A 15,709-nucleotide genomic window follows, 5' to 3' on the forward strand; every position below is an offset into this window, starting at 1 on the left:
TAATCTTAAGATGTCTTACACTTTCCATTGTTAAGTGAAACCTTTATTATTAGATTTTTCTGGTTGTTGTTAATAGTAAGGCCACAATTGATTTTTGTAATTTCCTAGTACCTCGCAAAGTTGCTTAACTCATTAGTTATCATGATTTTTCTATAGAGTTTTTTGAATTTTCTATGCATCTAGTGATAGTTCTGTTTCTTTCTAATCTGTACATATCTCATTTCTTTTTCCTGGCTTAATGCTCTGGTTAGAAACCTAATCTTCATATTATTATGGTATATATTGCCACTGAATTATTTCTATTACAAAAATGTATGATCATTGATTTATTACCATGGGATTAGTCTATAATTTTCCTTGCTTACATTATCCTTGCCTGGCTTAGATATCAAGATTATACTAACAGACTAAGTTTATAAGCATTTTCAACTTTCTAGTATCTAGAAATAGGAATCATCTCTTTCTTAAATATTTTCTCAAATTTCCCTGTAATACTATGGCCCTGATGATTTGAGGTAGTAGAAATTTTAATGGTTGTAAATATATTCAGATTTGCTATTTCTTCTTAGATTTTTGGAAATCTTTTCATACAAAGTAGCTTTTGATCCATGTTTTCAAATTTATATAAATTTATATAAAATTATTTATATAAAAACACTATTCTCTTACTTGCTGCTATATTTTGTGTTAGCATTGTTTAATATTTTTATTACTATTGTTTTTATCTATATCATTTCTTCTGTTCTAGTTTTTCTAGTTTGCTTTTCTTTTTCTAATTTCTTGAAATTACTACTGCTTATTAATTTGTGTATTTTTTTCTCTTCTTATATGTGCTTTTGGATCTATACATTTTCCATTAAGTATTTCTTAAGTTGCTATTCAAAAATTTTGATATATATAGATTTATCATAATTTTATTTTTAATTTTTTCTAATTACATTGCATTTTGACTTTTTCTTTGTGTGACTTAAAAGTATTTGAGATGTGCACCGTCTGGGGGATGGTCACGCTGGAAACTCAGACTTGTGGGGGAAGGGGGAAAGGGCATTATTTGAAACCTTAAAATTTGTACCCCCATAATATGCTGAAATTTTTAAAAAAGTATTTAAAATATCAAAATTAATTTTAATCTATATTTTTATTATAAATTTGTAATTTACTTGCACTGGTAAGATATGTATGATTCCAATTCTTTGGCATGTCTTAAGGTTTGTTTTGTGGGGGATTATATGGTCAATATTTATGCATGTTCTCTGTGTACTAGAGGAAAAACTAATATCATCTAATTAATGAGTACACATTTTTATATATGTCCGATAAATTCAGCCCCCTGATTATCCTTTTATTTATTTTTTATTATTATTTCTTTTTTTCTAGAGTTCAGGGAAATATCCAGATCTAATCATTCTTTTAAATATTTATCTTCTCATCATTTTTTATCTGATTGGTCTAGCAATTATTTTTTTATTTTATTTATTTATTTTTTAATTTAATTTTTTTATTACTTCATATTATGGGAGTACAAATATTGTTAGGTTACATATCTTGAACCTGCCCCCCCTCCCCTACCCCGCTATGCCAGAGCTTCTACCGTGTCCAGCCTCCAGGTGGTGCTCACCGCACCCACCATGTAAGTACATACCCTTTCCCTCCTCCCCCCTTCCATCTGCCCACTTCCCGATTACAGATTTTTTTTGGTTACAATGTATATCTTTATCTCTCCCTAAATAGAGAAAGAGGTAATCCCTTCCCCCATACAATGCTCGCCACTTCCTTAAGATGTGGGTCCTTCCACCCCCCAAAATCCCTGTTGAACACTACCATTTTTTGAGCACCGTAGTTTTAGTCAATCAGTACCAATTTGACAGCCTGTAGATGTGTAGCCCCTTTCCAGATCTTGTGTCGTCTTGCTTTGTAATTATTGAAATAGTTGGGTAAGATCTATTCTTAATTTGTCATTTTTTTCTTAAGATTTTGACCATTTTAGTTTTATATATTATGAAAGCCTGTTTTCAAGTGGATGTAAATTGTATTTTTCTAGTTTTGTGATTCATTGGATTTAGTCTATTTATATTTATTAGCCTTTTTGTCTTATTTTTTGCTTGGTATTCCTTTTGCTTTTCTATACTCCTAAGTTTCAAAATCTTCTACCTGCTATCAAATAATCATATCAATATCTGATACTTTCTTATTTATTTGTTTACTTATTTATATAATTAAGTTTATTTACTATGTGCACCCCCAGTCACTCCAGTAACCCCCTACACATATACCAAAGTATAGGTTTCTTGAGACCAAGGAAGTTGTCTGTTTATTCACCACTATACACTGTGTGCCTAGAATAGTGCCTGCACATAATAATCATTCAATAATTATCTGTTAGTTGATTTCTTTTGAGCATATTAAAGAGGTGTTTTCTGTTTTTAAAACAAGTCATAATTAGAATCATAGAATAATAACATTCTTGAAATGTAAGAAACTTTAGAGATGTATTTCTATCCTGCATTTTACAAGTGAGAACTTGGCTTAGGAATAGCTACTTATATTTGCAAGTTTGCAGGCTTATAAATATGACCCATTTAAAAAAGGAAGACAAGGAGGAAACTTTTAGCAAGTCTGTAGAGATAAAGCTAAGTTCCACTGTGATTTAGTAATTGGTAAAACATTTCCAGAGATCACTAGGATAAAAGAAACAGGAAGAGTATCTCACTACCATGCTGATGGTAGATGGTGCTAATTGATTATAGCATTCTTTCTCATGGATACTGGATATGACTTCTCAATCTTTTCTGCACATACCATTCCAGGTAGCCATTACGAAAGCCAAGTAATTAAGCGCTTGAGATTAAAACCTATTTGCCATTATCTTAGCTAAATATATGTCATCCCTATTACCCAGCTTGATCAATTTCTATGTTCCATTATTTTCAAATAACTTAAGATTTGTGTGGCCAGGAAAAGGACCACAATGTAAATTTTTTAAAAAAAGAGATAATAGTAATTATTTATTATGTATTTATTCTATTTTAGGTACAATGATTAGTTCTTTTTTTTTATTAGCTTTTTTTAATGCATTATCTCTATCCTCCCCATGAGCAGGCATAATTATAAATGCAACAAAAATATTATACTAACAACATTGTAAGTATTGTTATCCGTATTTTACAAATGATGAAATTGAGGATCAGTTTGTTAAAATGAGTTGCACAAGATTGTTACCACTAAGAGTAAAGACAAAGAGAAAAATATGAGTATAGGCAGAGAGAAACACATAAGTATCACACCAACTACTTTCTTCTCTCCCACTCGTCATTCTCACTCACTACACCAACACCCACTTACATACATGGTCTTATTTTTATATTCCAGATAGTATTCCTTAGCCATGATAATTAATTTTCTGGGCTGGTTCTCAAAACCCCTTGCTCATAAGAAAATTCCATTACCTACTTCAGGGTCTCCAGGGTCTGTCTTTTCTTTTCTTATCATCTTCCCTATTTTCTATCCTTATTTCAGTAAATGTTTCCTCTTTGTCTAGTTTCTTAAAGCTAATCAAGTGACAAAAATGTTTATAACTGTCACAGAATGATAAACATCTAAGAATTTTTTTTTTTTGAGACAATAGTAAGACTAGAGTGCTGTGGCATCAGCCTAGCTCACAGCAACCTCAAACTCCTGGGCTTCAGTGTTCCTCCTGCCTCAGCCTTCCAAGTAGCTGAGACTACAGGTGCTCACCACCATGCCAGGATAATTTTTGTTTCTATTTTTAGTTGGCCAGCTAATTTTTTCTATTTTTAGTAGAGACTTACTCTTGGTCAGGCTCATCTTAAACTCCTGGCTTCAAGCAATCCTCTGGCCGGGGCCTTCCAAAGTGCTAGGATTACAGGCATCAGCCCCAATGACCAGTCAAACATCTCCGAATTTTCAAGATAAAATGTGCACACTCAAAATGAATGGACATGTATACATAAAATCCCTAAATAGTAAAAATATTTTCTTTTGTCTTTTGTGATACATGTCATATATGTTGACATAAGCATGTTGATTCCTGTTAGCACTGAGAAAGTAAAATTTTAGGTAGGCCTTTAATTAAAATATAACACATGAAGTTTATTGTTTATGCTCACTTCTATCTTCAATAGCAGTTTTATGCATAATAGATATATACACACATATATCTGCATATTCAGCAGAAATAATTTTGAAGGTAAACTAAAATATTTTAGAAGCACCAGATTTAAATATGTCTTCTTATATATTTTATTTGGAGACTATAAGGAGGCAAAAGACTCTTTAACCTAGTATTTGTTCAATAGGCAATTCACTACTACAGCAGATAAAATTAATTATTCATAAAGATAATACTAATAACGTGTCTGCCTCACGATTTTTATTCAAAAATTAAAATTACCTTTCCATCTATTGCCTAGACATTTATATAAATATTCTGTAGGTGTTTTCAAAATTTCCATATGTAATTTCTATGCCATACATGGAAATAAACAATGACAGTATTATTCATATAAAGCTATTCACCAAGGATTTAAAACATTATGTAAATATAATAATGAGATAAATGAATTCTCTGAAATTGAGGCTAACAATACAAAATGGTTGCAGAGGCAATATTTTTAAATTTGTCAACCATGTTTCTCTTTCTGCAAAAAAACAGGATGTTTGCATTACAGTTTCACTGAAATGATATTGAAACTTTAGGGAAAACTTTAAAGAAGGAAAAAAGAAACTTTTCAAAAGATGAATATTAGGAGAACAGACTTAAACAGATTAATCCTTTTAAACAGAAATTTAAATCCTTCCTTTACCCTCCAGGGATTCAGTTCAATTTCAAGAAGGCCAGCTATAAATACTAAGTTGCTATTCTGCCTAAAAATTACGTTATATTTTTCTGCTTGTTTAAGGGAAGGCTCAATATAAGGTTTTATTCTTAAAAATAAACAAATCACATCCTGCATCATTAAAATTCCATTCTTATTGGCCAAATTTAGTAGTCACCCTGTCAATTCTTTCCTGAAAAGTGTTGTGTGAATATTTTATCTGGAAAGAAGTACGTTCCTTGGCTTGGGAAGCAATTTTTACAGTGAAGCATCAGGATAATATATGAGGTGCGAATTTTGTGTATGTGTGTGCATGTGTATGTGTGTATCTAGGAGAAGCTCAAGTCATTTAGCTTTGAACTCAGGAATCATGTTTATCGGGCTTGCACACTCCCTCATACTTCCTTCCCTTAATGTCTCCTATCTCCTTTTAACCTAATCAGATCCTCATTTTCTCTCAATGCTCACTTAGCCACTTCAGGAAGCTTTCTGAATGCTTCCTTGTGCAACACCCATCGCAATTATAAATCATTATTTAATGTAATTATTTCTTAATAGACTGTAAACTCTATGGGGGTCAGAATATTTCCTGAATGTCCATTGCTATATTTTCAGAATTAGATGGGTAGTGACCTCTTAAGTATTTGTTGAAAGAAGATAAAGGAAGTAAACCTTCTTCTTTCCTCTGATATTCTATTAAAATGATTTAAATGTTTGGTTCCACCATTTTCTCTTTAGATGAATTGGGAGAAATTATATGTATGTGTGTTTGTGTGTGTGTAGTTCTTAAAGCACAGATTTATCAATATTTCTTATAAATGTTGAAGTACATTGAACTCTTTACAAACTTTTATGAATGGAAGAAATATATTCGTACTGTTATAATTAATCATATTTTGATATAATATGTTTATAGTAGACAAACACCAAGATATTGCTGACAAATTCTAATACTTTCATGACTCATTTGTAGATATGCACCTACCTCCTGACTTATTAACATGAAATGAATTATAATGCAGAAAATCACCACATTTGCTATCATGAATTTATTGTGATGGTCCTTACGTTATATATTTCTTTGTTATTTCTTAAGTAATGTACAATGATAACAAAATGGAAGTAATCTCAAGGCACTATGCAAACCTGTTAAAAACAAAGCATTCTAATACCTGTTCCATAAAATAAATAAACTAATCTTTCTATTGCTCTACACATTTTGAAAATGTTCTATCAGTCTCTTTGTTCACTATCTGGGTACATAGAAAATAGTTTCTTTGTTGTGAATGGACTTTATTTTTCAATTTGTCTGTTACTGCTAACTTTGAAAATACTTGGCATTTGTATAGACAATCTGTCCAAAAATACCATGTTTTGGATTTTTAAAAGATGTTGTTGATATTTTTACAATTGAGAGACCTCTGATAGAAATATGGGGAATGACTAGAGGAAGAGTGTTAAGAAAAATGGTTACAAGGCAGAGAAATAGTTTTTAACTTTCCTCCTAGTCATTAAGTGAACTGAGCTCAACATAGGCAGCAAAATCACTTCTTGGTTAAGTAACAAAGAGTGAGGTAGATACACATTACTATGGAAAGATATTTTACATAAAGAAATATTTATAAGTGGTCCTGCTTTTTTTCCAAAGTAATTAATTTAAAGTACCTACCCATGGGTTACAGCACATAATAATTTATAATAAAGTCTAAAACCCTATGTTTGCCTATATATGTTAGATACTAATTTTAATGAGATCTATGAAGAATTTTATTCTCTTATTAATCAATGTGAATTAGAATAATGTCAGATATATAGTTCAAGGCCACTTTGTACTTAGCCCTCAAACAGAGAAGAGACAGAAAGGATGCTACCACTTTCCCTTCTGGGTTAGAGGAAGAAATGAGCATATCCTAAATGTTCATAGAAAATAGTTCAGTTTTTCCTTGGTATCCCTGGGGGATTGGTTCCAGGACCTCCATGAATACCAAAATCCATGGATGCTCAAGTTTCTGACATAAAATGGTGGCATATTTGCATATAACCTATGCACATCCTCCCATATACTTTAAAGCATCTCTAGATTGCTTATAATACCTAATATAACGTAAATACCAGGTAAATAGTTGTTATACTGTGTTGTTGGGAAACAATGGCCAAAAATCATCTGTACATGTTCAGTAGAGATGAAGTTTTTAAAATATTTTCTATCCACAATTGATTGAATCTGCAGGTGTGGTATCCACAGATATGGAGGTCTGACAGTATTTTAAAGCAATTAATGTTATATTAACACTGTTTTACAGCAAAACTTCGAGAGTCCTGCTTTGATCCAGGCAATATAATGAATGGCACCAGACTTGGAATGGATTATAAATTAGGCTCAACAGTCACCTATTACTGTGATGCTGGTTATGTTCTTCAAGGTTATTCAACACTCACTTGTATCATGGGAGATGATGGAAGACCTGGATGGAATAGAGCCCTACCAAGTTGTCATGGTATGAAACACTTTTTTTTCCCCGAATTTTCATTATTAGAAAAAAATCAATAAATGTTTAAAACTATTTCTGTATTTAAAAAAATCAACCATGCAACCTACAATCTATAGGTGTGGTATTGGCAATGCAGAGATTGTATCCAGGATTTGTAAATTGAATTCAATGAAAAACTGGTTTTGGAAAAGTGCTTATAGTCTCAGGTATCTCTAAGGTGATGTACATGTTATAATAGCCAATAAAGTCTCTCTGAGAGTAAGGTTGTTTCCTGCTATGTTCATTTGTGTACCTTCAGGACTTAGAAAAGTGCCTAAAAATGTTAGGTGCCCAGAAAATATTGGCTGAGTAAATGAGGCACAAAGACACTGCAAATGACATCTCAACATAAATACAAAACTCAAATGTTACCAAGAATTAGTAAAAAAGTCTTTATTGCAAATAAAGATACAGATGAATATATATTTCTCCTAAGAATTAGGTTGTGTAGGAAGAGAAGTAATACTGCAAATTTAAAAATCATATGCTTGTGACTGGGAGCAGTGGCTCATACCTGTAATCCTAGCACTTTGGATGACAAAAGCAGGAGGATCATTTGAAGCCAGGATTTTGAGAGCAGCCTGAGTAAGAATGAGACCCCATTTCTGCAAAAAAATAGAAAAATCAGCTGGGGAAGGTGGCACATGCCTGTAGTCCTTGCTACTTGGGAAGCTGAGGCAGGAGAAATCACTCGAGCCCAGGAGACTGAAGTTGCCGTGAGCTAAGATGATGTCACTGGACTCTAGCCTGGGAGACAGAGCAAGACCCTATCTCAAGAAAAAAAAATCATATGCTTGTATATAACTCTGTCTCTATAAGAACAGAGATACAGTGACAAAGAACATTTCAGGAAGAAGAAAGAAATGGTGATATCACTGTGGAAGTTTACTGTAGACTTCCTAGTTAGTTGATCCTAATGCATTGTACAAAATTGACATAAAGATGGTATTATATAGGGCAGATATTCCAAACTGTGGGTCACCACCAGTGAGTCACAAAATCAATTTATTGGGTCATGACCAGCATTTTTATAATAGAATTGAATCAAATCAAATTAAAAGTAAATAAAAAGAAGAGAAACAATGTTTAATACAAAAAACATAGTAAAAGCAAATATTATTTTGTGGAAATTTTTTCAGTTATATATACAGAGATGAAAAAAATACAATCAATACACATTTATCCCCCCACACATATGTATATGCACATGCATACATTCAAGTGTGTGTTTGCATTGGGCCATAATATGAAGTGCATTTCTTACTAGGAATTTTTAGTGAAAAAACAACAATTTTTGGTGTCTGATACACATGGTCATTTTTTTGGTTGTAGAATGTATTCACTTATTATAATTGTATGTGCATAATTTTTGACTTACACAAGTTCAGGATTATTTTCTCTCATCTCTAAAATAGCGATAATTGAAATTATCTACTTCAAAATATTGTTATAAAAAATATTGGCCCACTCACTAATCAGCAGAACAACTGGTTAATTCTTGACTTGCACTGATTTTTCATCTATCAGAAGATAAAGGGAATAAAATGAGAAATAAGTACTTTGGGATTAATTTTTGGGAAAAAATGATTGATGGGATGGGCGTGTTTTGGAAATGTAAGAGAAACAGTGATTATATTATGTTGGAATTTAGAGCCATACAAAAGAAAAATCTATTTTTAACCAGAAAAACATACTAAACTTAGGAAAGCACTTTTCAAAATTTACTCTCAATAATCATTTGGAAACCATGGAAAATTTCTAGGAGCCAGATGCAAAATAATCTCCTAATGGAGAAATATCAAAGGATACAGAAAGGTATAGAGTAATAGGATAAGTGTGAATCACTAAGATAAATGATTAAAGATGGCTTTCAATGACAGGTGAGGCAGTCAGGACCACCAGAGTACAGCATGCATTCGCTCAGAACACACCTGCTGAAAATAATGCTATTCCTTCCCAATGAGGTTTCTATATTGGTAGGTCACAGAAATGGCAATTTCAGAATGGAATCTGCCATATTACCATATAAACAAATAAATTCTTTTGAACCAAAAATATCTCATAGGATCAATTGTAGCCCAATTATGTATATTTAATGTTGTTTGAATAGTTACATCTACAGAAAATTTAGTGAAAGTGTAGGGAAGCTTTTCATGTTGGAAGGCCACATTAATTTAGCTGTAATCAAATAAGGCTGCATTCAAGAAGCTTCAATTAGATATTAACCATGTACATTATTTATTATTTATTATTAGATTAAAATCTAACTACCATGTACTTAATAATTTTTAAAAATGAAAACTATTTGTTAATTTTAAAGTTAATTAACCTTTTAATGACTTTTTTCATTTCTGCTTTTTTGTTGGAAAGCATTGGAATATTTGGTTGCAGCATGAGGGTCCACAGTTTCAGCTGATCATATAAATGGGTATCAGTCATTTGTGACCTTAAGAGAGTCTTGATTTGGGTTAGGTAGGAGAATGCAGATTCAAAGCAATAAGTGGTTGAAAAGCATGAAAGCATTTTTCAGATATGTTGTCAAAGGTGTGGGTATTCTACTGTGTTTTACAATATTTCAATTGAATCTTTCTTAGCATCAAACACTGACTTTAAAATATCATCTACTGGATCAAATGGTAGATTCACTTGTATCGCTTTAAGGTATCTCCATATTGCTTTCCACAGTGGTTGAACTAGTTTGCAGTCCCACCAGCAGTGTAGGAGTGTTCCTCTCTCTCCGCAACCACACCAGCATTTATTGTTTGGAGATTTTTTGATAAAGGCCATTCTCACTGGGGTTAAGTGATATTTCATTGTGGTTTTGATTTGCATTTCCCTGATGATTAGAGATGTTGAGCATTTTTTCATATGTTTGTTGGTCATTCTTCTGTCTTCTTTAGAAAAGTTTCTGTTCAAGTCCTTTGCCCACTTTTTAATGGGGTTATTTGATTTTTTCTTCCTAATTTTCATAAGTTCTAAGTATATTCTAGTTATCAGTCCCTTATCGGATGCATAGGATGCAAACATTTTCTCCCATTCGCTAGGTTGTCTGTTTACTTTAATGACTATTTCTTTGGCTGTGCAGAAGCTTTGTAGTTTGATCATGTCCCATTTATTTATTTTTGTTGCTGTTGTAATTGCCTTTGGGGACTTCTTCATAAACTCTTTGCCCAGGCCAATGTCTAGGAGAGTGTTTCCAACTTTTTCCTCTAGAGTTCTAATAGTTTCATACCTTAGGTTTAAGTCTGTTATCCAGCGTGAGTTGGTTTTTGTGAGAGGTGAAAGGTGTGGGTCCTGTTTTAGCCTTCTACAGGTGGCTATCCAGTTTTCCCATCTGGGCATCTACCCAAATGATCCAATGACACTCTACAAAAAAGACACCTGCACTCGAATGTTTATAGCAGCACAATTCATAATTGCAAGGCTGTGGAAACAACCCAAGTGCCCATCAATCCAAGAATGGATTAATAAAATGTGGTATATGTATACCATGGAGTACTATTCAGCTCTAAGAAACAATGGTGATATAGCACATCTTATATTTTCCTGGTTAGAGCTGGAACCCATACTACTAAGTGAAGTATCCCAAGAATGGAAAAACAAGCACCAGATATATTCTCCAGCAAACTGGTATTAACTGAGTAGCACCTAAGTGGACACATAGGTACTACAGTAATAGGGTATTGGGCAGGTGGGAGGGGGGAGGGGGGCGGGTATATACATACATAATGAGTGAGATGTGCACCATCTGGGGGATGGTCATGATGGAGACTCAGACTTTTGGGGGGAGGGGGGGAAATGGGCATTTATTGAAACCTTAAAATCTGTACCCCCATAATATGCCGAAATAAAAAAAAAATAATAATAAAAAAATATCATCTACTGAGAACTCAGTTCCATCTGTAATCCTTTAGGTGCCTTGGTGATATCAATTAAGTGCGGCTGAAATGTTAATTTGAGTGGATGTTATGATTCTCAAAGTCAGGGAACTTTTCCTTGTATTAAGTCTATAACAATTAATAGGTCTATAACATCTGCATGTTCTTCAAATGATTTTTATATCATCCTGTTAATCAATAACCTTTGCTAACTGGGGAAATTTCTTTTTCAAGAAGTGTTTGGAAAAAAATAACTTTCTTTAAGAATGCTTGGATGTTTTTCCACATATCATATTTAGACTTAATTTTACCTTGCAAAGAAATATTCAAGTTATTTTGATTTGGCATATCACACAGAAATGCTGCTACATTTCTATAGAAATATTCTTTCACTACGTCGCATTGCTGATTCTGTTCTTCATAAAATTTAACTATCTGTTCTCTTAGAGTAAAATTTGGACTAACACCTGACCCTATGATAGCCAAACCACTTTAGAATGATAGGGTAAATCCAAACTGAATACTTCACTGTTCAACTTTAGCATGTTACAAAACTGATGATGCTGTGTTGCATTTGCATAAATATAGTTAATAGTACTTATAACTTGTTGCAAAGTGTCACTTAAAATAGTAGCTTTAGCACAGAGATTTTGCTGATGCAAGATACAATGAAAAGAAATGAGAGTATCTGGATTAGTTAATACTTTTTTAAAATCTGTGCAATAAACCCTTCATGTTTTCCTGTCATGGAAGGTGCACTGTTTGTATATACACTCACTAAATTTACTAAATTCAGTCCAACTTCAAGACATTTATCTTGAAATTTGTTGAGGATATCTATTCCCTATGTTCTGTTTGAAAGAGCACTCAAAACGAATAACTCTTTGTAGTAAAGAAAATCTTCTATTATGACCTGAATGAAGTATCAACACTGTGCCTAGTCAGTAGTTGATTCATCCAAACTATTGGATAATGCATATTTTCCTTTTGAAATATTGCATGAAATATTGCATGTTGTTCTGTTAAGTTGAAGGCTAATTCATACTGCTGATGACTTATGGTTTTCTTTAAAGGAGGCAGTTGTTTGTATTTTGAAAGTTATTGGGGCCTAAGCATCCTACAGCTTCGACAGTGCATTCTTTCATGATTTCTACATTACTGAATGGCTTCCCTTTTTTCCCCAAGTGTATAAGCTACTTTATTAGTTCAGTGGCTTTATTAGCTTCAGTGGCATTATTTACAGATCTTTTTGCTGCTTGGAAGAATTGTCTTTGCTTTTTGCTTTCATCTTTTAATTTCTGCAATACAACTATTTACACCTCTCCCTCTAATTAAAAATATTTGAGATCCTAATGAGTGCTATGATGCTGATGAGCATTGAATTTCTTTAATGTTGATATTGCAGTATCACAAAGCAAGCAAATAATCTTATCTTTAGCACAAACAAGATAATATTGCAATTTCCAATGCTCATTAAAAAATCTGTTTTCCTCCTTCAGCATTCTCTTAGTCTTCTTTGACATGATGGGCAGTTATGCAAACAGAATTAAGAAATACTGTCAAGCTGTGCAACTATTCACAAATTCCACTTCAAATAGAAACACAGTGTTGCATTGTCAAATGCTGATATCAGACTAGTGTATTCATCCCTCATAAACTCTTGCCAACCAGCCTTGTGAGGTAGTAGCACCAGTCAGGTGGAGGAAGTTAAAACTAAATCATGAGCATAGCAGCTGTCGATTTAGCTCCTATGACTTACTAATGTTCTAAGTGTGCCAGTCAATCTGGGAGGATTATTTTGTTGAAAAGTATTTTATTCTTTGGTGTTTTAAATTTGTTCATTTTAAAAATAAAATAAAAATATAAAATACAAACAAAAATGTATTAATAAAAATAAAAGGATTTGTTCTGTGAAATTTAGATTCAGTCAAAAGGTTGTACTTAAGAACCTAGAAGGCCACATGTGGACTCGAGGCTGCAGGTTCCCCACCCCTGATTTAGAGAGTGGGTTCACATCCTTTAATACCTATGACCTGAGGCAAACTGAGCCTTGACTTTTAAATCTCTAAAACTGGATTAATAGCTATTAATTCAATAAGTTATTGTACAGATTCAATTAATAGACACAACACATACAGAGGCGCCTAATAAAGTTTCTGACAAAAAGTGACATATTAATATACAGGAGTTTTGATTTTCAACACAGTGTTCCAAAAGAAGGAAAGTGCACTTTGCATTGTGTGTTATGTTTTATTTGAAGTAGTCTATTTCTGTCCTTTTAATATTAATTAAATACAACTTATGTATGTTATTATATGAATACACACATTCACTCACTTTTGAAAATAGGACAGGAGTTGAGTATTTTAAAATTTCTCTAAGATGTAATAATTTTACCATCACTAGGTATCACTAGACTTTTAATCAAAATGCTAAGATATTATGGAAATCAGATCAAATTGATTCAATGAATTTTTCAAGCTATGAGAAAAAAGCTTAAGATAAATTTATGATGACAACTAATAATTTATAGTATAGTTGGGAGAAAAAAGCTTATGTTTTAGAACTAGATATATTTAATCTGAAGCAATGATTTGAAAACAAGCATGGGTCAGGAGTGTGACCTTGTTCAATTTATTTATTTAGTAGATCTAATCATGAGATAATATTGTCTAATTTGTAAGGTTATTGGGAAAATTATAGCTTTAAATAACTTATTTAAAACACTTGTTATTACTATCACACAACAAGGAAAGCTTAATATAGTTTAGTTTCCTGATCATACATATCTAATTGTTTTCCTTCACAGTGACTATACACAGGACTGGCTGGCTTTCCTATGTCATAACTTAAGACTTTAAATGTAAAATCAGTTTTTAAAGCATGTACAATAGGAGCAAGAAAGGTCTGTAGTTCAGAAAGGCAATAAGAAATTTTATTTAAGTAAAATATGCATATGATGACTAAGAAAATAATATAAAATAGCTTACATTTAAAGCAATGATATCTGCTTTACCCTTTTTTATCTTCCTTTTCTCCAGAAGCTGACTGTTGCAAGGATTTCTATTGCTAATTGCTCTGATGGCACCTTCCATGACTCCACATGACATATGGAGTTCTGTTTCATTATTTATAGATACTGTAATATTATCTACACATTCCCTGAGATAAAAGATAGAGTTATGTCACATACACAGCCCCTATCTTCAATGTTCTAGTTGTATTATTTTTGGTTTATCTAGTGATTGCATTAGTCATATGTTAATATGTTTCTGCCTTTATTTCTAATTTCATCAATGTTTGAGAACTAGGTGGCTGGTCTTCTACTGCTTTTCACTCTTGGTCTTCTCCCAGAGTAGGAATCCTGACTAGTGTCTCAGAAAATTTTGACTGACTGGTAGGCTTTTCTTTAGAGTATATGAGTAGGAAGTTGAATATTAATCTGTAATGCCTATGCCAAGATAAAGACAGCTTTTATTTATTTATTTTTTATGTAAAAATAAATACCAATTATGACCATACTCTGGAAAGTCTTAGAACACCACTATATTTTGCTTTGCCTTGTAATATTTGCCTACTCTCTCCCTAGAATGGCATAAAGCTCCATGAAGTCATGAGTTGCATATTCTTGTTTGGCCTGTAATACACTAATTTATACAGTCTCTTACTAAATGCCTGTTAGCTTGAACTGAATCATATGAATTTACAAAGTTTGTCTATTTTAGAAGATAGATGTTTATCATGGTTTAGGATTAAGTGCATCTCTTAAATCTAAAGAAAATATTTTTAAGAGGTTAAGTTGGACACTGAGAGATTATATTTGTCAGAAGTAGTTCCAAAACTGATTATATCCTGTGGTAAGTCTTGCTCAGTGATGAGAAACTCTGCAGTTTATCTCATGAGAATGTCACATATGTTAAATGATAGCAGAATAGCATATCTGTACCCACAATTCACTTTGTGATTTAAAAATTTGTGTTTAGAAAACAATTTCTTCTCTTTTTATTTTTCATACTTTGGAAAGTCTCTGTTGAAACTCTGTGTTAATTTAGTTGTCTATAGACATACTGGATTAAAGAAGAAGTCACATATCAATCTTATCCATACCCTGACTCAATATTAAGTGAAAGTAATAAAACACAATAGTGACAGATTCCATATTTCTCCCTTAATATTCATTGTGTGATTCATTTCACGTAATCATGTTGCACTGATTTATTTTGATCTAATGGCACAGCTCTACCCTCATCCAGACCACCAGCCATCTCTTACCTCTTAACATTTCTCTTAACTAGTTTCCCTCTTTCCCTTGTTCCCTTTTCAGTATCTTCTGAACATAATAGAGCATCCTTCATTCAGATTATATCATGAATTTACTCAAAATCCACCAATTGCTTTCCAAATCAGAATAAAAGTTCTTGTAATATTAAGCTCTACTTCTCCGCCCATATTCACCCTGACCTTT

General features: G+C 32.5%; 1 protein-coding gene across 5 annotated transcripts in view; it reads left to right on the top strand.

The window, feature by feature from the left end:
• CSMD3 (CUB and Sushi multiple domains 3) overlaps nt 1–15,709 on the top strand; it is a 1,101,621-nt gene that overhangs the window by 862,517 nt on the left and 223,395 nt on the right. For all 5 annotated transcript variants that reach the window (XM_076005068.1, XM_012781857.3, XM_076005066.1 and 2 more), the window contains one exon: nt 7,139–7,333. In XM_076005068.1, the coding sequence (XP_075861183.1) occupies nt 7,139–7,333 (195 nt within the window). The remainder of the gene's footprint in view (nt 1–7,138; nt 7,334–15,709) is intronic.

Source organism: Microcebus murinus, chromosome 7 (assembly GCF_040939455.1).
Source record: "Microcebus murinus isolate Inina chromosome 7, M.murinus_Inina_mat1.0, whole genome shotgun sequence".
Taxonomy (NCBI): Eukaryota; Metazoa; Chordata; class Mammalia; order Primates; family Cheirogaleidae; genus Microcebus; species Microcebus murinus.